At 39.0% G+C, this 25619-nt stretch overlaps 2 protein-coding genes across 4 annotated transcripts in view; both read right to left on the bottom strand.

Annotated features, from left to right (window-relative positions):
* The window catches only part of wapla (WAPL cohesin release factor a), a 30995-nt gene extending 20150 nt beyond the window's left edge, over window positions 1-10845 (bottom strand). Inside the window, exons 1-3 of one of the 2 annotated variants that reach the window (XM_079832539.1) lie at window positions 10605-10845; window positions 9041-9498; window positions 582-1212 (exon numbers count right to left, since the gene is read on the bottom strand). In XM_079832539.1, the coding sequence (XP_079688665.1) occupies window positions 582-1212; window positions 9041-9476 (1067 nt within the window). In that variant the 5' untranslated portion in view covers window positions 9477-9498; window positions 10605-10845. Of the gene's footprint in view, window positions 1-581; window positions 1213-9040; window positions 9499-10587 lie in introns of both variants that reach the window. The other variant, XM_079832540.1, reaches the window with a different exon arrangement.
* A 4768-nt stretch (window positions 10846-15613) lies between these two features.
* LOC307135848 (acetyl-coenzyme A synthetase 2-like, mitochondrial) overlaps window positions 15614-25619 on the bottom strand; it is a 23368-nt gene continuing 13362 nt past the window's right edge. For both annotated transcript variants that reach the window (XM_079832537.1, XM_079832538.1), the window contains 5 exons: window positions 19894-20020; window positions 19475-19603; window positions 17860-17923; window positions 17506-17627; window positions 15614-17314 (listed from right to left, as the gene is read on the bottom strand). In XM_079832537.1, coding sequence (XP_079688663.1) covers window positions 17138-17314; window positions 17506-17627; window positions 17860-17923; window positions 19475-19603; window positions 19894-20001 — 600 coding nt within the window. In that variant the 5' untranslated portion in view covers window positions 20002-20020 and the 3' untranslated portion in view covers window positions 15614-17137. The remainder of the gene's footprint in view (window positions 17315-17505; window positions 17628-17859; window positions 17924-19474; window positions 19604-19893; window positions 20021-25619) is intronic.

Here is a 25619-nt window from a genome sequence, read left to right as displayed (position 1 = left end):
CATTTTTGTGTTCTACAGTTTTTCTAATTTGTAATTGAGCTCATAGTTATAAGCAGAATTGCAATACAAGTCAATGGAGTTCAACGTAAAGTAATATTACAATCTAAAAAATAGCTTGAAAGTCAAAAGCCTCTGACATGATTATATGTTGAGATAGCTTTGAGAATTTTAATTACATTTTATTTAAAGACAAAGAGTAAATAAAGATAAAGATACATATTTGCAAATTTGAATAACTGAAGTTTAAATGGAGTAAATTATAATATATTTTAATTAGTATTATTTAAAAATACATATTATATAAAACAATGTTGATATGCAAATATCTCTTGAACATATACATGTATGTGTGTGTATTCAAATAAACAATGATTATACACAGTACACACATATTTTGCAAACACAAACTTTTATTTTGGATGAGATTAATTGTGATTAATCGACAGCCCTAATTATAATTGACAGCCCTAATTATAAGTTATAAATTGTAATTATAATTATAATTACAATACCAGCCTAATCAAACAAATTAAAAAATGCTAATAAAACAGCTTTATTTGGTGAGTATGTTTGTACTGTACCTGGCAGGCTTGGCAGGTTGTGTGTCCGTTTTCCTCCTGAACGTTCCCGCCTCTCCCATGTCAGCTTGCACTGGGGTGACAAAATCATCCACGCTCCTTTCAATAGAGTCCTGTATGGTCACATTACATACAGACACACAGGATGGGTGAAGAACCGTGTAGTCCCTCACCCGACCCCGACCTGCAGGCTTGACCTCAGAACTCCCAGCAACTCCGGTACTTGTGCTCTTCACCAGTGCAGAGGCTGGTGCTGAACTCACAGCAGGAACCGGTGCATCACTGGCTCCAGAACTATCCATCCCTTTATTTCGTGGTCGTCGGTAGACTTTGTCGTTGGATGGTTTAAGAAGCGGAAGCTGCTCAAAGTCAACCGGTACCACTAGAGGTTCAGGTTCAGCGGTGCACTGCTCTGAGCTCTTGAGTCCATCAGAAGAGTTCCCAGCTTGGGTAGAACTCCCCTCGCCAGCCCCAGGAGGAGAGTCCTCCCCGAAAGAGTCCCAGTCATTGGAAACGTTTCTAGTGTGGGTTTTCAAGCTGGAGATCTGGGAGACTGGTTTGCTTACTGTGACACTGGATCTACTCCAGGCTCCTACAGTGCCAGTGACATGTGATGAGGCTGGATACGTTTGAGCTGCAATGAAGTTGAAAAGAGTTGGATAATGGAGAAAAAAAAAAAAAAAAAAAAAAAAAAAACGTCAAAACACAACTATAGCAATATATATACATATTATATATACAGTGAGGAAAATAAGTATTTGAACACCCTGCTATTTTGCAAGTTCTCCCACTTAGAAATCATGGAGGGGTCTGAAATTGTCATCGTAGGTGCATGTCCACTGTGAGAGACATAATCTAAAAAAAAATCCAGAAATCACAATGTATGATTTTTTAACTATTTATTTGTATGATACAGCTGCAAATAAGTATTTGAACACCTGTCTATCAGCTAGAATTCTGATTCTCAAACCCCTGTTAGTCTGCCTTTAAAATGTCCACCTCCACTCCATTTATTATCCTAAATTAGATGCACCTGTTTGAGGTCGTTAGCTGCATAAAGACACCTGTCCACCCTATACAATCAGTAAGACTCCAACTACTAACATGGCCAAGACCAAAGAGCTGTCCAAAGACACTAGAGACAAAATTGTACACCTCCACAAGGCTGATCGTTCACAGACTTGTTTTCATTAGCCAAAAGCCAATTTAGCCTGTTAAATACCAAATAAACATCTTGTTCATGTATACTTTCGTTCTTTTATTGTGTAAAAAAAATTTAAATTTAAAAATGTTAAAAAAATCGATATCGGAATCGGCCAGTTTTATTGCAAAAAAATCAGTATTGGAATCGGCCATGTAAAATCATGATCGGTGCATGTAGAGACTGATGGACTGATGTAGAGAAGATCTGTGTGGAGGAGTGGGCCAAAATCCCTCCTGCAGTGTGTGCAAACCTGGTGAAAAACTACAGGAAACGTTTGAGTAATTGCAAACAAAGGCTACACTGTACCAAATATTAACATTGATTTTCTCAGGTGTTCAAATACTTATTTGCAGCTGCATCATACAAATAAATAGTTAAAAAAGCACACATTGTGATTTCTGGATTTTTTTTTTTAGATTATGTCTCTCACAGTGGACATTCACCTACGATGACAATTTCAGACCCCTCCATGATTTCTAAGAGGGAGAACTTGCAAAATAGCAGGGTGTTCAAATATTTCACACAAAGATGAAAATTCCATCATTTCATTCCAAACAATGACTTACTTTCTTCTTTTGAACACAGTGAGAACTCGGTTGTGAATGATTCATTAGGTTTTGTGAACTGAATCAACAAATTCATTGAAGAGACAGTACTTAAAGGGGGGGTGAAATGCTGTTTCATGCACACTGAGCTTTTTACACTGTTAAAGACTTGGATACCCATCCTAAACATTGACAAAGTTTAAAAAAAAAAAAAAAGTAGAACGTTTGATGGAGTCGATTGGTGGCAAAAATACTCCTTCCGGTTTCTCATAAGTTTCGGGAAGTTTTTTTCAAGTATGGGTATATGTGACGTCAGATGGGGCGGAATGTCCTTGTACGGGCCATACCAGCTGCGCTGCAGTCACAGGACTTCACGGAATCAACAATGTCACCAAAGCAAGACAACCCTGCACAGCTTCCCAAGGAACCCAGCGTTAATGGGACAGTGGATGGAGTTTGTTTTTCCAGAGCAGGAGTTGTGCAAGTATTTGTTTGTTCCCTGAATTTCGGCGACGATGGTTTATAAACAAGGTACAGTTCAACTCCGGATTTGTAGCTCGTGTAATGCTGAAAGATGGAGCAATCCCAGCGATTAAGGTTCACGTCGTGTGTTGGTAGCAGGCGGTGAGTAAAACTGCTTCAAATTTCTGTGTTGTTGGCTAGCGATTCCATTGTTTTTCTAAGTAAACATGCATAGCTCAACGCAATAGCTGCGCGCTCTCGTCATTCTTTAAGGTCCTGTTCTTCGTGATCCCATTTTTCAAACTTTAGTTAGTGTGTAATGTTGCTGTTAGAGCATAAATAATACCTGTAAAATTATAAAGCTCAAAGTTCAATGCCAAGCGAGATATTTTATTTAACAGAAGTTCCCTTTCAAAGCCTACAGCGAACGGCCGGTTTGGACTTCATTCTGGTACATCCTGCTTTAATGACGTCAGTAGAACAGTTTGTTGACTAACTTCCGCCCACAAGAATACGCAAAAAAGGGGGCGTGGTCTTGTTGCTCTCCCACATGGAGAAGAGGAAGTGTTGCGTTCGATTGCGTTTGTAGTGTGTTTGTAGCCATGTCATCCAGACGCTGTTATTTTCATCCCGGTGTCAAATCACCTTTATTTGGCCTTCAGGGACGCTGTACTTTGAGCACATGCATCTCCTCGTTATGGTAAGAGGCGTGACCTTTCCGGGCAACGTGTGCTAAGCTGCTGTCGAATCACAACACGCACAATCAGAACTCGTTACGTATTTCTGAAGGAGGGACTTCATAGAACAGGGAAATCCTCAAGCTGTTTTTAGGACAGTGAAAAAAGCGGTATACAGAAAAGTAAAAAGTAAATTGTGTGAAAAATACTGTGTTTTTTTACACGTGAAACATGAAAACATGTTATATTGCACACTGTAAACACAATCAAAGCTTCAAAAACACAGGAAAAATGGGACCTTTTAGCTCCGCCCAAACGATTCGCCCCCAGCCGCTCTGCTTTTTTCAGAAAGACTCTGTATATCAGCGTATCTTTCTTTTATAAATATAATAAAACTAAAGACTTTTCGGAGATATGAAAGATGCAATACTACTCTATAGGTACTCATGATTTACATGAGATTGACTGAAAATGAGTTGATACGTCCGCGATAATTAATGCGATATGGCTCAGCTTGTCAGTGAACTACGGCTCTGTGTAGTAAATGCCGCTCCATCTGAAAACAGGTGATGGCGATTTACTACTAATCAAGGAACCGGCTTTACTGACGAGATGCGCTTAATGTCATGCGATATATCGCCCAGCCCTACCAGCAACAAATCTTTCTTTGTGTTTCAGATAAGAAATAAAGTCATACAGGTTTGGATTAGGGATGTGACGGTGAGGAAATTTCCCCACCGGTTAATTGATGTGTGACAACACCGGTAATACCGGTATCACCGGCGGAGGCTTTTAAATCACTAATTCTATCTAACCGAAAGTAACATGCACACGACCGCTCTGAACTGAAAACGCGTCAGTGCGCACACACCGTGAATGACAGCTCGTCTGTAAATGCGCGCTCTGTGAGGCCATGGGTGCGTCTCAATCAGTTCCCTAGTTCAGTAGTCAGGGCACTGATCAAGCATTGATCAGTCTATGATTGAGATGCACGCCATGAATGAATAACAGTTCCACCGTAAAGCCTTGTTTATACTCGGTGCGTGTGGCAAAAATAAATGCGCGCAGTCAGCGTAGCGCGGAGGCTCGCACTGTGGAGCCAGGCGAAAGTAAACAATGCGCGCTCTGTGCGGCCGTGCACATTTTACTTTCGGTTTGAATTAGCGCCAATTCGGCTGCGGGTTGCTTGAATTGTGGGTTCATTAGCCTATTATTTTTAATGAAAAACACAACAACAAAACAAATGACAAACTCCCTTAAATAGGAGCTTTTACGTTTCGCTTTGAAACCAGATCTTCCGCGATCATCTCCGTCAGCTCCTCACTCTTAAATCTGATGAATGACTCCTGCCGCTGCTGAGACTCACGGTCGGATCCTGCTTTATTAAGCAGATACAGTTCAGTTTTTATTTGTATTGTCTGTTCTCTAACTGAACTAAATTATTTTATTACTATAAAAAAATCAAAAAGACGGTGGGCGGTGCCACGGTGGGCAAGTGATGTAACCGGTGTTGAGTCTGGACACCGGTAACACCGGCAACACCGACTATCGTAGCAAGCCTAGTTTGGATCAATAAGGGCACATTTCTTTCAAACCCCATAATAAAGGTTTCCACAGTCAGCTAATTATTATTACTATTAGAAGTGGTATGATCCTTAGAGGGTCATCACAACCTGAGTCCTTGTTTCACTTCTCCTCTAATGGCCGTAATTAGCCTTGCTAAAGAGCCATGGGAAAGTGTGGAACTGCATAGGGCTGAAAATATCCTGCTGAGCCCCAGAGTCCATGCCAGCGTGTGGTGTGCTTACACGAGCACCTCAACTACAGACCGAAGACTTCAGCAGAGCTACTGCTATTCTCAACACTGAATAAAACTAGTATAACCTTCTTCAGAAAGACCCAGTGACTTCATCACCCCACATAACACAATGGTGTGAGGTCATCTTAAAGACTCAGACATCATAATAAGGGTGTGACTCACATGATATAGAAGGTCATTATAAGTAACCTGTAATAAGACCAACTAAGCACCCTAAATTATTCTAAAGCCAAGTGCTTGAGCTCATTACAACAGCAGAAGCACAATAATAATTATGTCATGACAATTTCTCGTGAGCTAAAAGAAACTGAAACCATAATGTGGTCACCCAATAGTTCCCATGGAATTATTACAGACACACTCAACGACACCTTTTTCATGCCTGGTTTTAAAGTAATAGTTTACTCAAAAATGTCATTTCTGCCATTGTTTATTCCTCCTCATGTCGTTCCAAACCCATAAGACTTTTTTCAGATCTTCAGAACACAAACTAAGATATTTCATAGTAGGGATGAATGATTAATCTAAATGAAACCGCACTCAATTTGGCAAAGGCTGCGATTTTTTTTGCGCAGCTTGTCAGTGAAGCACGGCTCTGTGATCTGTAAATGCTGCTCAATCTGAAAGCCAGAGGGCGCTCTCACGCAGAAACTCCAAATATGCCCTACAGAAGTACAATAACCCATTCCAGGAAATCCCTATGGGCTTCATACTATCACTGTAGCTGAATAAACAGATTGAAACGCTTTGATTGATTAAACATGACTAATAAACACACGACTACGACAATATAGTTTATCTGAGTTCTTCAATCCTTGCGTATTTTCATGATAAAGTATATTTATACTTCAATGCTAATCGACATAGCCTTTATCACTGTATAGAATACTATGAAATAATATGTTGTGTGCCTTATTCTGTGTAAGAAGCCACATCATCTCACAGGATTATGTTTTCAAACACTCAAATGAATTTAAGTGAGTTTGGAGTAAAAACATGTTATTAAATGTTGTTGGACAAGTGGTTCATAAATGCTTGCGTTGCTTTTTCAAATGCGCATAATAAGCGACTCAAACTCGCAGTGCTTTCAGATGCAGGAGCATTTACAACTGATCACAGAGCCATGCTTCACTGACAAGCTGCTCATTAACAAATCACAACCATAGCGATTTCACAATCGTACTAAGCCAAATCGCTTCAAGAGCGATTTCGGGTTCATTGCAACTTAACGTGCAGCCCTATTTAATTTGCTCTCATTTTTGTGCTCATGGAAGGGCAAAAACCTTAATTTGTGTTTCAAACAGGAACAAAAGACTTAGGCCTGGTTTCACAGACAGGGCATAGATTAAGCCAGGATTAGGCTTTAGTTCAAATAAGACATTTAAGTAGCTTTTACAAACATGCCTTAGAACAAAACATTACTGGTGTGCATCTTGAGACAAAACAATGGCACTGACAGTTAACTAGGCTTAAGCCTTGTCTGGTTTGTCCAATTACAGTGCTCCTTAGGTGCGTTTACATGGAGCACTGTAATTGGTTTAAAAGTCCAATCCGAATGAAAATGCTCCATATAAACACCTCAATCGGAATAAAAATGTCCAAACCGAATTAAATTGTAATCGGTTTAAGAGGGGTGGTATAAACCTTTTCATGAACCGATCAAACAAAAAATTCCACCATGTAAACGACCTGATCCGATTACTTTGAGTGTACGTCTTTCTGTGTGACGTGATATACAGCGCGCGCCTCCACCACTGAAGAGTGCGCGCCGCCCTCACACCAGGCTATAATGTTGACAAGAGAGGAAAGTTAGGTGGTGAGGTGTTAAACTTTTTATTTCGTATACAAGTTACTATAACATAGTGTTGGAATAATGACACGGACATTGCCTGGCTACACCATCTCATCTTGATAGCGTTTGTCCTAGGCTTCAACTGACAGAAGAATGTATTTTCTGAGGTGATTCTTACACTTTACAACAAATAATAAATAGCTTTCATAAAACTGTATAAGTCCTGGTGGTCGTTGAGAGTTGCCATGGCAACGGGGAACATTCAAACTGCTGGAGAGGACATGTGTTGACATTTCTCTTGCTGTTATATTAAAAAAAAAGTTCAACAACGGCTTCAAATTGGTTAAGTAACATTACCCACAGTCTACTTTAATTACTTTGTTTATATTTATATCACCGTATATCCTGTTTTTATTAATAATTTGGGTGCATTTTATTGTTAATTTGTGTTTTTCAAAATAAATTAATTGAATTCATTTTGAGTCCGCATTCTTCATTCATAGTAGGGCTGGGCGATAAAACGATAACGATATGTATCGTGATAGACACGTAATCAATATCAATAAAAAATGTGTTCGATCATTTCTTTTTCTTTGTCGGAAGAAACCAGAGGTTGCGAAGCAAGTTTGGTTGCATGAACAAAGGCACTCACTCTGTGGTAACCAAGCAACGAAGGGAGTGACAGGCTAACAGCCAATCGGGTAACTGTATCAGGTTTGGTTGCGCCATATCGTTGTCTCATGTTGGATTCATTCTTCAGTAAACAGAACCGGCGTGGAGTGATAAGTGGAATTTGAGTGCCACAGCGATTTTTACAGCCACTGTGTGTACATCGGCTGTATACTCAATATTGCGGTGCAAAGTGGGATAGAATGAGTGCACTCAATAACGTCCACTATGGTTTCGGACACCTCTACAAATGGCTGTGCCTTCAAATAATGCCCTATTTAAGGGCATAGGGGGCGATTTCGGATTCAGCCTTTGAAACTACATGGAGAGGTAATGTTACTCTGCATCAGTGCCTTATGACAAAGAATCTAAACGGTAACCATTACAAAGAAATAATGAAGGCACTGCACCTTAATGTTAAGGGATAACTGTTAAGTGTTCATTGTGATTTACTTTTACTTTTTTATTTTAACTATTTGAGTGTTTTCCATGGTTGTGTTGACATTTCTGCCTTTATAACTGAGTGGATTATAATCAGAGGAAGGTTCATTTTAAAATAAAAATGTTTAAATGCAAAATATTTCTCCTGGTCCTTATTTTAAATAGGTCATAAAACATATCAATAATTATCGATATCGACCGATATGAAACAATTATATCGTGATACAGTTTTCGGCCATATCGCCCAGCCCTAATTCATAGCTGTTGAAATAGCCTTGTATAGGACGTAAATTAGGTTAAACTACTGCATGTCTGCCAGTAGAAAAATCAATAAATATAAAAATTACTAACACAGAACTATTGATCCACGAACGTCACAGTTACTATAACTGGCAACATTACAAATCTGATGCGGCAGACAAACTGTGCGCATGTCACAAAATGATTCCGATTGAAAGCATCAGCACATCGGTTTAGATAACGTTTCATGTAAACAGTCCCCTGAATCTTTCAATCGTAACGACAAAAAAGTGCGCATGTAAACGTGGCTATTATTCACTAAAAATCGGATTAACTAGAGAAGTAGCCATTCCTGATTTGAGAACATGAGCAATCTTTTCAATGAATTAGTTGATCCAGTTTACAAAACCAGTGAATGAATCGTTTCTCGCTGTGTTCAATAGAAGAAAAAAATTCATATGGGTTGACCAACATGAGGGAAAGTAAATGACAGAAATTAATTTTTTTAATTTTTGAACTAAACTTTCTGAAGATCTGTCTCAGATAATGCACGCATACGCATTTCTGCATGAATGATGTGCTCCACAAAAACTTAGGGGGTTTAATATCTTACCTGGGCTATTCATACCAACCACCCCACTGCTGATATTTGAGCTGCTCCCCAAGGAGGAAGCTCCCATACCGGTCACTGCTGTGCCCCCACTGGGATTTTCTGTCTTTAGAGTCTTTAACAGTTCATTCCCAGATCCTGCTGCATCTGAACCCATCTCAGATTGAGGAGGATCTCTGGACGAGACCGTTTTGGACTCGTCGTCACTGTCGAAGCCAAATGGGTCCTCTGAGCTATCGTCATCGTCAAAGCGGGGTCGTTTAGTCAGCTCAGGAACCTCTGGCTTGAACGAGGGCCGTTTGACCCCCAACTGTGCCTTATAGGTGGTCTCTCCCCATTTGGTGCTGAGCGTTGCCTTCTTATTAGAAAACACCTCGTCAAACTTTGAGCTGGCCTCTCCACCCTTCCGTGTATATGTTTTACTAAATCTGGACGTCATGTTGACGTTTGTTGCATATTCTCTATAGGGAAACAGAACGCATGGAGAAAACATCAGCATGTAGAAATGTGTGTGTATTACACTTTGTTTTAAATGCTACAATGCAACTAGGTTGTGGTGCACGCGTCTTTGTGCTGTGCAATGTTTAGCCTACTTGATTATCCATACATCATTTTTTTTTAAGAAAAATCTGTTTAAAATGTAAGAACCAAATATGATATAACAGGCTTTTGAAGAACGTTTAATTAGGCTAGATCTCTAATATCATTGTATTGCATTACATCATACATTTTGCCCCCCAAAATGAAAACAAAGCTTTGATCATAAAACTAAGCATTTGAATGTCATATTACTAAAACATATTATTGAGATATGTAGATGTAGAGTTACAGCTGATATTTGCATTTTATCTAATAGTCTTGTTATACAGTTATAAAAAGTGATTTACATTACAAGCTATCCGAATTTAATAAATAACATCTGCACCAAATTGCACATTTTCACTCAAATTGGAACTCTAATTTTTCATTCAATCATACCACATGGGCCATAAAAGCCTGAGGTATCAAATATGATTTAAAATATGGAGCACATAGGCACATTTAAAACAATATTTTGTCTGAACGTTCAAAAAAACTGTTCCAAATGAGTTCTTTGATTATTATTTCATAGGTCAGGCTTTAAATGGCTAACGTAGTAAAAAGACTGGTTCAAACGATAAAAGAAAACAAACCGAATTGAGGGAGAATATTTCTAGCAAACAGCTTCTTAATTTCAAGAAGAAGGTGTTATGAGGCACCTTCTGTAAATTAAACGGATAACTTAGTCCACATAAATGTTAAGATAATTTACTCACCCTCATGCTATTTCAAAACCGTGTGACTTTTTGAGAGGAACACAAAAGATGTCAGGAGGAATGTCAGTCGCAGTCAGTCCCCATTCACTTTCAATCCCTAACATTCTGCCTAACATCTTTTGTGTTCTGTCAAATAAATTGAGTCATGCAGGTTTGAAGCAACCCAAGTGTGAGTAAATGATGACAGAATTTTTATTTTTGGGTGAACTATCCCTTTAATGAGTAAGGTTACGAGCAGAAACATTGTTCATTTACCATGTTTGCACACTCACCGATCCGATCCTCCGTCTTTCCTCTGGGCCTCTTGTGCTCCGAGCAGCCGCTAAAAAGAAGCCCAGCCGATCTGCTCAATGAGGAAAGGCGCAAAGCGCGGCTGCAGCGCGGTGGAACTGTAAAAAGTGGAAATTAGGCCAGATAGTGAAGTACTGCTGTTGTTTATTTGTGGAGAGCTGGATCGGTCGGAGTGCGATGCGCCATTAGAGTCGCCCCTCCCTCACCGCCCCCAACGTCGGCGTAAAGCCTAGCGTCACACCAGAACGCCGCTCGACCAATCAGATGTTCGCGTACCGAGCGTCCGTGTAGCAAACGTTGTTCCGATTGGATTCAATGAAAAAGAAGGAGCGTTCTAGTTGGTGGACAACTGTGACTGGTAGGCGGGGCTTCGTTGTGAGATCGGGCATAAATGTCATTTTGCAAGTAACGTTAGACACATAAAAAAATAAAAAGTTTTAAATTAAAATTAAAGGGCATCACAGACATTTTAAATTAATTTAACAGAGACAGTTCTTTAGGCTTTTTTGGGTTCTAAATAAACTTTAAACGCTGTTTGAAAATAAGCTTTTTTTTGTTTGGTTTTTGAGTTAGACTACTCCATTAGTTTGATGATATATAGCCAACAATTTTCCTAATAACAAAAACAAATCGATGATATGTATTTTTCTCTTGGAAAAGTCATATTCATTTGAATTAATTCAAACAAATTACATTTTTAAGGATGTAATTTATTTAAACTCTTAGAAATTATGACATCTCATACCAAAGATGAACAGGGACATTCAAAAAATAAATGCCTAACCTAAAGGACCATCATATTCTTTGTATTCTATTTATATTGTATTCACCTTATCTTATAATTTCTGCATGTGCTTAAGAGCTTTTAGATCACTATAGTGAGTTTCATGTCATGTAGGTAACAGACAATGTCAAGGCCTGTTTGCCTCACAAACTTCCACAGTCCTTGAACAAACGAGGAGATACATGTTATTCTATGCTTCCTTTTTTATAGAGTTTTAGACATAAATCATCTTTCAGAGGGGAAAACAAATAATTTAACTTTTTAAAAACTTTTTAACTAGTAAATTTTGTTCACAAATGTTTCACATTCTGCCACCTGTTCTTCCCTCTTTCACAAACATCAGGTTTTGACACCTGAGGTTTGTAACTTGTATATTTCATTATTTGCACTCATATTTTACAGAACGTACAACAAAAATACCTGCATTAGGCCTACCTGTCACCTGTGAACCAAGAACCATGGCATTATGTCATGTAACCAACTTCTTTCCCTGTATAAACAGGAAATCTTTAATTTCTGATATTTTCTGCAAAAGTAATGTACGAATTGATTTTTGTAATATATTTGAATTTCGCTCACTTTACATTTAACTGCATTTATTTGCCACGAGACACTCTGTACAACATTCCCTATCTCACCTGGAGATGGCGCTATTGTGAAGCAACCCTTCTTGACCTGTGTGTGAATGTTTGTATAGATTGTACCAAGATTGTATAGATTGAGTGGAAAGTCAAAATTATTCAAAATAACCTGCAAGACATTTTGCTGCCTAGAACAACATTTTGTGAAAACAATTCAACAAAGGCATCAGTAAACTATTATAATAGAATACAGAAACTTTCTCTGATATAATCTTCGTTTGTTACTAGATGCCTTTGTTGAATTGTTTTCATAAAATTTCTATTAGAAAGTTATCAAAACACATTTGAGTGATTGAACGTAAACTTGATGAGAAATGCTAAAAAAAAAAATCTAATTGGCTCGAAACACTTATTTACAAAATTATTCAACCCCCAAAAGTCAAATTTTGTGCAGAAACTTTTATTCTTCATAATCTGCAACACTTTACAATACTGTGCACTAATATGCATTAATTCATGCTTAACTAATGCACAGATAATCATGAGTTAATGTATGACTCATGAAGAACTAAACCATTTATTAATGATTACTGCATCAGCAACAAATTAACATTCTTTATGATTAATGGATTAAATAATATATGAATTGATATTAAAGGAATAGTTCACCCAAAAAGGAAAATTCTGTCATCATTTACTCACCCTCAAGTTGTTTTAAACCTGTATGAGTTTCTTTGTTCTGCTGAACACAAAAGAAGATATTCAGATAGAGCAACCATTGACTACCATAGTATTTTTTTTCCCTACTATGGTAGTCAATGGTTGCTCTCTCTGCTTGGTTACGAACATTCTTCACTCTATCTTCTTTTGTGTTCAGCAGAACAAAGAAACTCATACAGGTTTAAAACAACTTGAGGGTGAGTAAATGATGACAGAATTTTTTCATTTTTTTTTCATTTTTGGGTGAACAGAAATGAATTAAATGGGTCATCGTGTTTTAATTCCCTAATAACATATTATATTAACTGGTAATATAAATTCATATATTAATAACCAAAATGGTCAAAGCTATGTACTTCAACTTCCAGTTGTCCGCTTTAATTAATCATTAGATAATGATTTGCAAAGGTATCATTATGTTATGACTTTACTTAAATTATTGGTAAGTAATATGTCAATGTGGTTATGGGTTTTTAATTAATTTTGAATCAGTTAATAGTCATGTGCCCCAACAAGTAAAGTCATAACATAATAATACCTTTGCAAATCATCTGCTAATGATTAATTAAAGCAGACAACTGGAAGTTGAAATGCATGGCTGCGACCCATTGTGGTAATTAACATATTAATTTACACTATTAGTTATTATAATATGTTATTAGGGAATTAACACATTATGACACATTTAACTAATGACAATTAATATATTATTTAATCTATTAATCATATAGAATCTTAATTTGTAGCTGATAATCATTAATAAATGGTTTAGTTCTTCATGAGTCATACTAACTTTACTATCTATCATACGATCTTTGCTTTCTTCAAATTCCACCAAATATATTTTCAATGAGATTTAAATCTTAAGACTGTACAGGCCACTCAAGAACGTTCTACGACTGATCCCTAAACCAATCTTAAGTAGATTTGGATGTATACTTTGGGATGGCTGTCCTGCAGGGAAGTCCATTGATCATCAAGCTTCAGTCTCTGAACTGAAGGCATCACTATCTTTGCCTGAATGACTTGATACTTCAAAGAATTCATGATGTCCTTGTAACATAATTCCACTGGAGGCAAATGTTCAGAACCCATGTGCAGCATTTATTTATCCAAACATAAAACAAACACTAACTCAAAACTTGGCAAAACAACAAACAAAACTTGGCTTGACAATAAACTTGGCTTGATTAAACATAACAGACTTGAGAACACTCACCACCAACGGGTACAACGTTAATAACAGACAAAGACACATGGCAAACATGAGGGCTAAAATACACACACAGACTAATGACAAGACAAGTGACACCTGTGAACAGTGATGAGACAATGAACCAATGACAGGACAAGACACAAGATCACATGAGGGCATGGGATTCACATGACACTGAAACATGACAAAACCAGGAAGTGCATGACAAGACTGTGAACAAGACACTAAAACAAAGCAAGAACATGATAAACTAAAACATGAACCAAGAACAATGAACATGAACCAACACCAAGACACCATGTGACAGATCCCCCCCTCTATGGGCGGCCCCTGACGCCCAAACAACACCAACACATCAATAACCTAACAAAGAGTCTTAACAAAAAGTCTTGGGGGGCGGTCTTGGGGGAGGGATGGGGGGCCAGGCCCGTGCAGGGGCACCGGACCCAGACATGACACGGCCGGGCCTGGGAGCGTGGGCGGACCTGGACCCTGTGGCGTGGGCGGACCTGGACCCTGTGGCGTGGGCGGACCTGGACCCTGTGGCGTGGGCGGACCTGGACCCTGTGGCGTGGGCGGACCTGGACCCTGTGGCGTGGGCGGACCTGGACCCTGTGGCGTGGGCGGACCTGGACCCTGTGGCGTGGGAGGCCATGGCGGCAACGGCAGTTCATCAGGCCATGGCGGTAATGGCGGTTCAGGGGCCCACAGAGGCGTGGCCTTCATGGCCTCCATGTACCCCCTGCCCCCCCCCAAAATTTTCTTGGGTGGGACAGCGGGGCCGTGGGCTGGAGCCTGGACGGGGCCGTGGGCTGGAGCCTGGACGGGGCCGTGAGCTGGAGCCTGGACGGGGCCGTGGGCTGGAGCCTGGACGGGGCCGTGGGCTGGAGCCTGGACGGGGCCGTGGGCTGGAGCCTGGACGGGGCCGTGGGCTGGAGCCTGGACGGGGCCGTGGGCTGGAGCCTGGACGGGGCCGTGGGCTGGAGCCTGGACGGGGCCGTGGGCTGGAGCCTGGACGGGGCCGTGGGCTGGAGCCTGGACGGGGCCGTGGGCTGGAGCCTGGACGGGGCCGTGGGCTGGAGCCTGGACGGGGACGTGGGCTGGAGCCTGGACGGGGACGTGGGCTGGAGCCTGGACGTGGGCTGGAGCCTGGACGTGGGCTGGAGCCTGGACGTGGGCTGGAGCCTGGACGTGGGCTGGAGCCTGGACGTGGGCTGGAGCCTGGACGTGGGCTGGAGCATGGACGTGGGCTGGAGCATGGACGTGGGCTGGAGCATGGACGTGGGCTGGAGCATGGACGTGGGCTGGAGCATGGACGTGGGCTGGAGCATGGACGTGGGCTGGGCTCACTGGGGTGGAGAGTACTGTGGGAACGTGGAGCTCCTCATCCACCGTTCCCACAGTAAAAGATGAGCCACTCAACTGAAGTGCATAGTCAATATATCCAGCTAGAGTTCCTGGAGAATTGCTCTCTGGCATCAAATACCTTAAAAGGTCATTAAGTCCATTTAAGAAAATACCCTTGAGGGCAACATCATTAAAGTTCACCTGGTAGCAAAGTCCACAAAACTCCTCCACATAGTTCTCTATGGCTTGGTTTCCCTGGCGTAGACGAAGCAAGGATACAACTGCTGGGTCCATTTTGTAGGTCTGTTATTCTGTAACATAATTCCACTGGAGGCAAATGTTCAGAACCCATGTGCAGCATTTATTTATCCAAACATAAAACAAACACTAACTCAAAACTTGGCAAAACAACAAACAAAACTTGGCTTGACAATAAACTTGGCTTGATTAAACATAACAGACTTGAGAACACTCACCACCAACGGGTACAACGTTAATAACAGACAAAGACACATGGCAAACATGAGGGCTAAAATACACACACAGACTAATGACAAGACAAGTGACACCTGTGAACAGTGATGAGACAATGAACCAATGACAGGACAAGACACAAGATCACATGAGGGCATGGGATTCACATGACACTGAAACATGACAAAACCAGGAAGTGCATGACAAGACTGTGAACAAGACACTAAAACAAAGCAAGAACATGATAAACTAAAACATGAACCAAGAACAATGAACATGAACCAACACCAAGACACCATGTGACAGTCCTTCAGTCAAGATTTCCACTTCCTGCAACAGCAAAGCTCCCCCATAACTAGACTGGACCGCCTCATGTTTGACCATAGAGATGGTGTTCTTCTGCTCATAAGCTTTGCCTTTTTTGCACCAGACATAGCAGCTGATCCATGAGTCCAAAAAGTTCCAGTTTGATCACTCCATTAAATATTCTTCTAGAACTACACAGGTAATTAATTTTAGCATTTTCAAGTCAGCCTTTTATGTTCTTCTCGGTCACGAGTGGCATGCGGCAAGATGTCTCAACATGAAGGCCATGCTTGTCTAATGTTCTTCTTATACTCCGCTCTGAATCCCCCCCCCCTCCTTTCATTAGGTCATCTTGCAAGTCTTTGGCAGTAAATTGAGGGTTTTTCTAAGTTGCTCTGATCAACTATAATATTCCCCTTAATGATATTGTGCTTTTTCGTCAACACCCTCAAAGGTTTTCTGGTACAACAAATGTTAAACTTATGAATAAGGCTGCCAGAGCTGAGTATAGGAACTTTTATGGTTTTTGCGAAATCTTCTTGTAGCCATCTTCAAAATAAAGATTTCTTATCCTAAGAAAATATTAAAAATACTTCCACTTATAATATGTGAAGCATGTATCATATCATGTCATGTCATTTTAGTATTGATTGAATATTAATCATATTAGTCATATCATGTTTATTTTGTCATAAACATTAGGAAATGAAGGCATAAAACTCCAAAGAGGCTTCAAAGAAAAAAGGAGAATATGAGAGAGGAGAGATTTGTCTAAAGACAAACTGATTGAGGACCTTAAAAATAAAATCCTCTCTCAAGAACAAAATACTGATGTTCCACAGCAAATCTCATCCAGGCTCAGCCTGCAGGAAGCACACTGTACAAAACGCTTCATGTTTAAAAAGATGTTTGACCAAGTTGTACAAACCTTCAGGATTCAGGTGCAAGCATTTAACCTGCAAATTATGCATTCTGTGTTGCTACTCTCACATTTACACATGAATTACTTGCACTTCCTTGTCATCATCACAGTATCATATTCATAGGTCCTCAAATGAAACGTGGCAACATCTCAACAGTCTTTTTCTACTTCTTAGTTGCATGATTTTTGTAGTGTTTTTGGGCTTCAACGATCTCTGAAACGACAGAGGGGTCGTCCAGCGTGGAGACGTCCCCCAGGTTGCTAGTGTCTTGCATGGCGACCTTTCGCAAGATTCTCCTCATGATTTTTCCAGAGCGTGTTTTAGGAAGACGCTTCACAACCTTAAAAAAGAGAGCAGAGATGCTTTCACAGCTGACAAAACAAATACATCTTCAAACCATCTGTGCAGACGGATAGACAACATATTTTGGTCATAATCATGCTACTGATATAAATGTTCTTGAATATATAAATATAGATTAACAATTAACACTGTACAATACGTTTCAATAAAAGATGTCACTGATTTTACCAGGAAATGATCAGGGATGGCATATTTAGCTATTTTAGTAGCCACTAAGCGTCTCAGCTCTTCCACAACAGCCTGCTGGTTCTCAGTAGCAGATTCTTTTAAAACTACAAATGCAAATGGAACTGGTGAAAGAGAAAGAGAGGAAGAGAAAGTGAGAGAAATGTAAACAGGCATCTGATTATATTTACTTTAAACAATGAATATTTTGTGACAGCTCATTATCTCGGTTATTTCTGTTCTTTTCACAAATGACCAAGGCTGTTGTAAAGCACACATTGAATTGGGTCAAAAGGGCTCTGCTTTTCTTCCAGATGGCTCATGTATGAGAAAAGATGAGATTGCTGGGGGCCTTACCTTCTCCTTTGATCTCATGAGGAATTCCGATCACTGCAGTCTCAGGAACGTCTGGATGCTCATCCTGATGCCAGAGAAACAGAAAAGTTTTTGAACTTGCTCACCAAGGCTGCATTTATTTATATATTTATTTTTAAAATTGTATTGCCTTTTTTCACAGATGCTCACAAAATGCTCATTGGTAAAATCCCCCCAATTCTTTTTGCGACTCCCGGGTCCAGATCATTTAAAAATGGCTCCCATGTTTTGTGAAAAAAGTCTTAGTGTGGATTTTACATATGAGGTATTCCAATGGTATCATTTCCATTAACACTTTCCCCATCCTTTTACAGAGGGAGGTTTGTCAATAATCCATTGCAAAATAATGTTTTTTTCATGCTACAAAAGTCTTCTATTAGCCACAGAAGTTCAATCATCAGTAGGCAAGCCCAGTGACAGTGACAAGGGGTCCAGTTCCAAATTTATACTTAGGATCATTTGCATATCATAAAGTATGTTATTCCAATATTTCTTTATCAGACAACATGACCATAAACAGTGGGTCAGAGGGCCAATTTCGGTCTTGCATTTGAGACAAAACGGGGAAAAGGGACTATTAAAAGCATGTCTACTGTTAGGAGATATATGTAATCTATGTAAAATCTTCAGTTGAAATGCTTTTGTATGATTACAGACCGATATTGTTTGAGCATTTTCACAAATTTTGTCCCAAATATCCTCATCAATTGAAACCAACAACTCCCCTTCCTATAATTTCCTAATTCCTTCCCATAATTTCTTTTAATGTTGTGCTTCATTGAATAAAATGCCTAATTTGCAAAAATCTGAAAAATTCTACATTTAATGACATTAAGTTACCATCAGTAAACAAGTCTTTGTGTAATTTATTTAATCAAAACAGTAATATTGTGAAATTTTATAATAAAATAACAGTTTTCCATTTGAATATATTTTAATTTAAAATATAACTTATTCCTGTGTTGGAAAAATTTATTTTCAGCATCATTACTCCAGTCTTCCATGTCACATGATACTTCAGAAATAATGTTAATATGCTGATTTGGTGCTCAAGAAACAATTCTTACAATTCTTATTATCAATATTGAAAACACCTGTACTGCTTAATATTTTTATGGAAACAGTGATACATTTTTGTTCAGGATCCTTTGATGAATAGAAAGTAAAAACAAAACAGTATTTATTTGAAATATAAATCTTTTGCAGCATTATAAACATCTTTACTGTCACTTTAGACCAATACAGTGCATCATTGCTGAATACAAGTATTAATTTTTTTTTTTTTTTTTATGTTTCTGACCCCAAACTTATGAACAGTAGTATACATTTGCTGCAGCTCTGTAAAAACAGACTCTCTAGAACAACACACACACACAAACACATATACATATATATATATATATATATATACTCACTGTATATTAAAAAAAATAAAAATTAAATTTATATATATATATATATATATATTATATATATATATATATATATATATATATTTTTTTTTTATGTTTTTGTATATGGCCTGATCAATTTAACCAAAATTATTGTATGTTTATATACTGATTTATGATTATGATAAAGGAACTTGGGGTCTCACCAGTGCATCTTCTATCTCAGCGGTTCCCAGTCGATGCCCATTGATGCATCCATCCGTCATCCATTCGTCCTGTGATCTGGTAGTAACCGTCTTTGGTGCGGTACCCCCCATCACCCGTAAAATACTGACCTATGGCATGGCATCAATTAACAACTTAAGATCAACTTATTCCTTTGATCAACTGTCAACTTTGATTTTAAACTTTTTATGAAGTAAAAAGCACATTTGAAAATCCACTAAACATTATTTGCAAATAATGAAATAACTGAAAATTATTTGGACATTTTCCCAGCCAGGACATGCTCACATTCCTTAAGTCAAAGTCAGGAATAACATTATTCAACAAGTATCCAAACTTTTCTTTTTCATAACTTTTATAAAAAAGAAGGAGCTTCAAGAGCCCCAGGGGTCTTGCTCACCTTGGTAGGGTTTAAAATATGCATCCACGAATCTCTGGTGGTCTCCAAATATGGTTCTGGCCATTCCAGGCCACGACTGGCTGATGCACAGAGCTCCACTGACATCATTTCCTGTTATTATCTGTCCCTGTTGAAAAACCAAAAGGTTGGTGATTATTCCACATGACTAAAACACGTGCATTTAGAGGGCCTGTCTCTCAGTTGATCTTCATGGCAGGGGGTAAAAATCTCTACAAAAGAGTGCCTCAGAGGAAATTGGACATGCTCCAGCACGGATTACTCTTTTTTTTCCAGCTGCAGAAGAGAATTTGACATCCATCAAGGTCCGTAATACAAAGCTTTCCTTGAAGAAATGAGAAGCTGAGTGCATTGGATCCAGGCAGAACCAGGCAGAGCAAAGGATAAATATAACCCTTGTTTAGGTCTGAAAAGGACAGTCTGCTAACAATTATCTAGAACATACTACTATAGAATTCAGCTTGCCAGGAAGTAAAGAGCTAAAAATAAGAGTATATCTTACATTGGGGTTTTGTATCTCACAATAAGGACTTTTTATTTGACAATCACATTTTTTTCCCCTTCAGATTATGAATATATCTTACTATTAGGGCTTTATATCTCACAATTATGACTTCTTATTTCACAATTGTAATGTTTTTTTCCGATTATGACTCATTTGCGTGCTGTTCTGCTTTTCTTAGCGAATACACCGGAAGTGGGCACATTGACTATAACAATGGTCCCTATTGACTATATTATAGAAGTCACTGGAGACCAGCAATTCTCCCACTTTCTTCAAAATAACTTTTATGTTCGACAGACAAAAGAAACTCATTCAAGTTTAAAACAACTTGAAAGTGAGTTATTTTTGGGTGAACTATCCCTTTAATGTTAATACATTTATTATTACAACCCCAAATCAGAAAAAGTTGGGACAGTATGGAAAACGCAAAAAAAAAGAAAAAAAGTGATTTCTAAATTTACTTTGACTTGTATTTCATTGCAGACAATATGAACACAAAATATTTCATGTTTTATCTGGTCAACTTCATGTCATTTGTAAATATGCATCCTTTCCTGTCATTCAGACCTGCAACACATTTCAAAAAAAGTTGGGACAGGAGCAATTTAGGGCTAGTAATGAGGTAAAATGGTTAAATAATGATGTGATTTGAAACAGGTGATGTCAACAGGTGATTGTAATTATGATTTGGTACAAAAGCAGCATCCAAGAAAGGTCTAATCCTTTAGGAGCAAAGATGGGCCGAGGATCGCCAGTTTGCCAACAAATACGTGAGAAAATTATTGAAATGTTTAAAAACAATGTTCCTCAAAGAAAGATAGGAAGAGATTTGGATATTTCACATTCAACAGTGCATAACATAATTAAAAGATTCAAGGAATCTGGAGGAATTTCAGTGCGTAAAGGACAAGGGCGCAAGCCTAAGCTGAACAACCGTGATCTCTGATCCCTCAGGCGGCACTGCATCAAGAATCGTCATTCATCTATAAGCGATATCACCACATGGGCTCAGGACTACTTTGGCAAACCTTTGTCAAGTACCACAATACGTAGTTACATCCACAAATGCCAGTTAAAACTGTACTGTGCCAAAAGGAAGCCCTATATTACTAGTGTCCAGAAGCGCTGTCGACTTCTCTGGGCTCGGAGGCATCTGGGATGGACCATCACACAGTGGAAACGTGTACTGTGGTCAGATGAATCAGTATTTCAGGTATTTTTTGGGAGGAATGGACGCCGTGTGCTCCGGACAAAAGAAGAAAAGGATCATCCAGACTGTTACCAGCAACAAGTCCAAAAGCCAGGGTCTGTCATGGTATGGGGTTGTGTCAGTGCCCTTGGCAAAGGTAACTTGCACTTCTGTGAAGGCACCATTAATGCTGAAAATTACATAGAGATTTTGGAGCATAATATGCTGCCTTCAAGAAGACATCTTTTCCAAGGACGTCCATGCATATTTCAACAAGACAATGCAAAACCACATTCTGCACACATTACAAAGTCCTGGCTGCGGAGGAACAGTACTTGACTGGCCTGCCTGCAGCCCCGACCTGTCTCCAATAGAGAATGTGTGGCACATTTTGAAGCGCAAAATGCGACAACGAAGACCCTGTACTGTTGCCCACCTTAAAGCTACACTATGTAACTTTTCCGTCCACTAGAGGTCGCCTGTTCAAAACAAAGGCGTAGTTTGATGACGGCACGTTTGAGCGCAGAATCTCGGGACATGTGGTCTTCACCTCACAGCCGGTGGAAAATAATCAGGATAGGACTCGAGCAGAAATCATGTTCATGGATGCGATTATTAACATTACTGTAGTCTGAAGTAGAGCAGGAGCGAGTGTTGTGGAGCTGAGCAAGGCCGCAGGAGCGATTGAAGAGCGGGACTGTTATTATGGCATAGTCGCTGGCGGGACTTTTATCATGACACGGTTGCCGGCGCTACTTCCTCTTTTCCAGTCATGAGTCTGAGGTAACGCAGCTCTGTTTATCGTATTAGATATATCTGAGTGTGTTGAAAAGGAAGTTATGACGTTCGCTCGGCGGCTGCTATGACACTTGTTCACACTGCAGTGAGAGTAAAGTGTTTCACTGAATAAAACCGGAGACCGAGGGTGACGCAGGTATGACGCAATCGACAGGCGACTCCCTCACACGCATAGCTCACACGTCCCGGTTCCTTGGTTAAAATAGCAAATTTCTCACGATTTACAAATAGTTTAAAACATTTGGGATATTCTAAGTACTCAACTGAACAAAATATATAACACTGGCCTAGTGGTTTCTGGATATTTTACTGCAAAAATCCTACATAGTTCACCTTTAAGACTTGTTTGCAGGAAGAATGGGACAAAATTACACCTGAAACACTTCATCACTTGGTGTCTTCAGTCCCTAAACGTCTTTTAAGTGTTGTGAAAAGGAATGGCAACATTACAAAGTGGTAAATGCTTTACCGTCCCAACTTTTTTTGAAATGTGTTGCAGGTCTGAATGACAGGAAAGGATGCATATTTACAAATGACATGAAGTTGACCAGACAAAACATGAAATATTTTGTGTTCATATTGTCTGCAATGAAATACAAGTCAAAGTAAATTTTGAATTTACAGTAAATGCATAGTCAGCTGGTTTATTTAGCTACTTTTTAAGGGTAAAATCATGCCAGGCAGGCAGACATTGGTATGATGTAAGCAAAACTAATAAAATTGATAAAGTAATAGTAGCACTGAAGGGGCCCCCAAATAAAATTCTGCTTAGGTCCCCATGAAGGCTTGGGCCGGACCTGACAATATCTCACAATTGTTTTTTTTAATTTCTCTATTATCTCACAATCGCAACTTTATTTCTAGCTATTTCCACTTTATATCTCAATGGCGCTTCATATCATATTACTTTTTTTGTTGTGAATTACAATTTTAAAAAAATTTAACTTTTGAGGTGGACATGCTATTGCGTCGTTGAGGAATTGAACCTGCTATAAATGCAAAAAAGAGAGAGAGAGAGAGAGAGAGAGAGAGAGAGAGAGAGAGAGAGAGAGAGAGAGAGAGAGGATTAAAAACACTTTTATTTTATAACAACTTATGCCTCATACATATTCACAATAATCATATAATAAAAAAATAAAAAAATAAAAAAAATAAAAAAAAGCAAAAAAACAAACCCAAATTAAACAATTAAATATTCAAAACCAACTGACCCTCAAACACCACACATAATATATCTTTAAAACCCCAAATATCACAAAAATCATTTTCATTATTCACAAGTTTATAGTAAGCAAATTCGATTCTGATTCTTCCACCCACTAATTTTCTAAACATCATTTCCACTTCAGTAGTCCCAAGTTGTGCCCCTTTATTCTTTCTTGTTTTCCAGATTGACAATTTTGCTGTTCCCAACAGATAATTTAACAAACATGTCATCCTCCTCATTGAATACCGATACTTAACACCCCCAATAAATAATCTATCAGAAAATTCTTCATCAAATTCCTTAAATAAATCTTTAAGAAAATTAAAAAACCCTTGTAATCTTCCACATTTTAAAAATAAATGCTCTAAGTCTTCCTGTTCCCCACAGAATCTACATTCACCACCCACTGCTGGATTCAGGTGCGCCACATGTCTGTCTGTAGCTATCGCCCCGTGAATAAGCCTCCACTGCAGATCTGCCGTCCTCTTCTCTATGGGAGGCTTATACAGGGCTCTCCACCTGTCCCTCACAAGGAAGTAGGGCTGCTCGATTATGGAAAAAATCATAATCACGATTATTTTGGTCAATATTGAAATCACGATTATGTAACACGATTATTTCACATGACTTTGGGAATGTGTTGTATTTATTAAAAATACACCTTTCAACAATTCAATTGAAATTGTAACATTTGTTGTACTTTTTGAACTATTAAAATAAATAATATAACATATATTCGAATCAAAGTATAAAAGTATTCACGTAAAAATGATAACCACAAATAAATAAGATCAACAATATGGTTCGGCTATGCTTTCATGTACGTCTAACATTAGTTTTCAGGTACAGAAATGTATCAAATGTAAAATAACATTGCATATTTGAGTGCATAAATTAAAGATTAATCCTATTAAATTTACAAAAGCTATTCAATCAAGAGCAGTGAGTGATGTCCTTGTCTTTTGTTGTTTGACATTAAACAGACAGCAGTAAAGGATACTGCCCCTTTAAGACCTCGCGTCTTCTTTATCGACTGTATAAAGTTCACTTAAGGCATATACAGACTATGTCTGCAAAGATACTCATCAAGATGGACATGTTGACATACGTTTTGTGTGAGTTTGTCCGTTTAAGAGCAAGACTTGAAAGAGAACTCAATATTTGCGCGCTGAGAGACGTGTGCGCGCTCTCGGAAGAACGCACAGAGACACATTTTCTCACAGCGCGCGCGGCTTCTCATTCTAAACCTAAACCCTAAAGCACTAAACCCGCGTGATGACGGTGAAAACGACTGGTCATATTCGAAAATATGGCAGCACTCGCAATCTCGCATGCATTGAACAAAGTTTACAAAGAGAGAATTATTTGAAAAATATGAAGGAAAAAAAGGACGTTTACACGGCTCCCCTGCTCTCGTCAGTTTTTGTTTCTTTATTAGATTGTCATAGGTCACTCTGTTTAATTTTCAAGTGGTTAAACAAATTCGTGGTGTTGCCTTGCGTTGCAGACACTACCATGTAGCAAATCTTGCACGAAACATATTTCTGCTATCCTCTGATTCCTCGAAGCCAAAATGTTCCCAGACAACGGAGTTGGTTTTGCCTTTTTTGCTCACCAAACGCTGCTGTAACTGCCCTCCTTCTGCCATCTTTACTCGCGCCGAGTTTTTAAATTCCAGCGGATGATATGCACACGAGACTCACGACCTCATAGAGATTTGTGGGTTCGGGAGGGGCGGATGTGCGCGTGCGCGTTTCATTCAGAACGCAAGGCAAAATAATCGATTTTTCTCGATTGTACTATTTTGGTGATCGTTGGGAGGCAAAATCGAAATCGAAATCGAAATTCGATTAATTGCACAGCCCTACAAGGAAGTCTGGTCCCAACAAACCTGGCCACTTCGAAACCTTTATTCTCTTAAGAGAAACTTGATGTGTGACTTTTACTGAAGAATAGTAAATGGCTTTCTTTGATGTTGATTCAAAACAATTCAGCTGAGGAGTATCAAA

Source organism: Gobio gobio (genome assembly GCF_949357685.1).
Source record: "Gobio gobio genome assembly, chromosome: 13".
In the NCBI taxonomy this organism is placed as follows: Eukaryota; Metazoa; Chordata; class Actinopteri; order Cypriniformes; family Gobionidae; genus Gobio; species Gobio gobio.
This window is presented reverse-complemented; position numbering and strand designations above follow the sequence as displayed.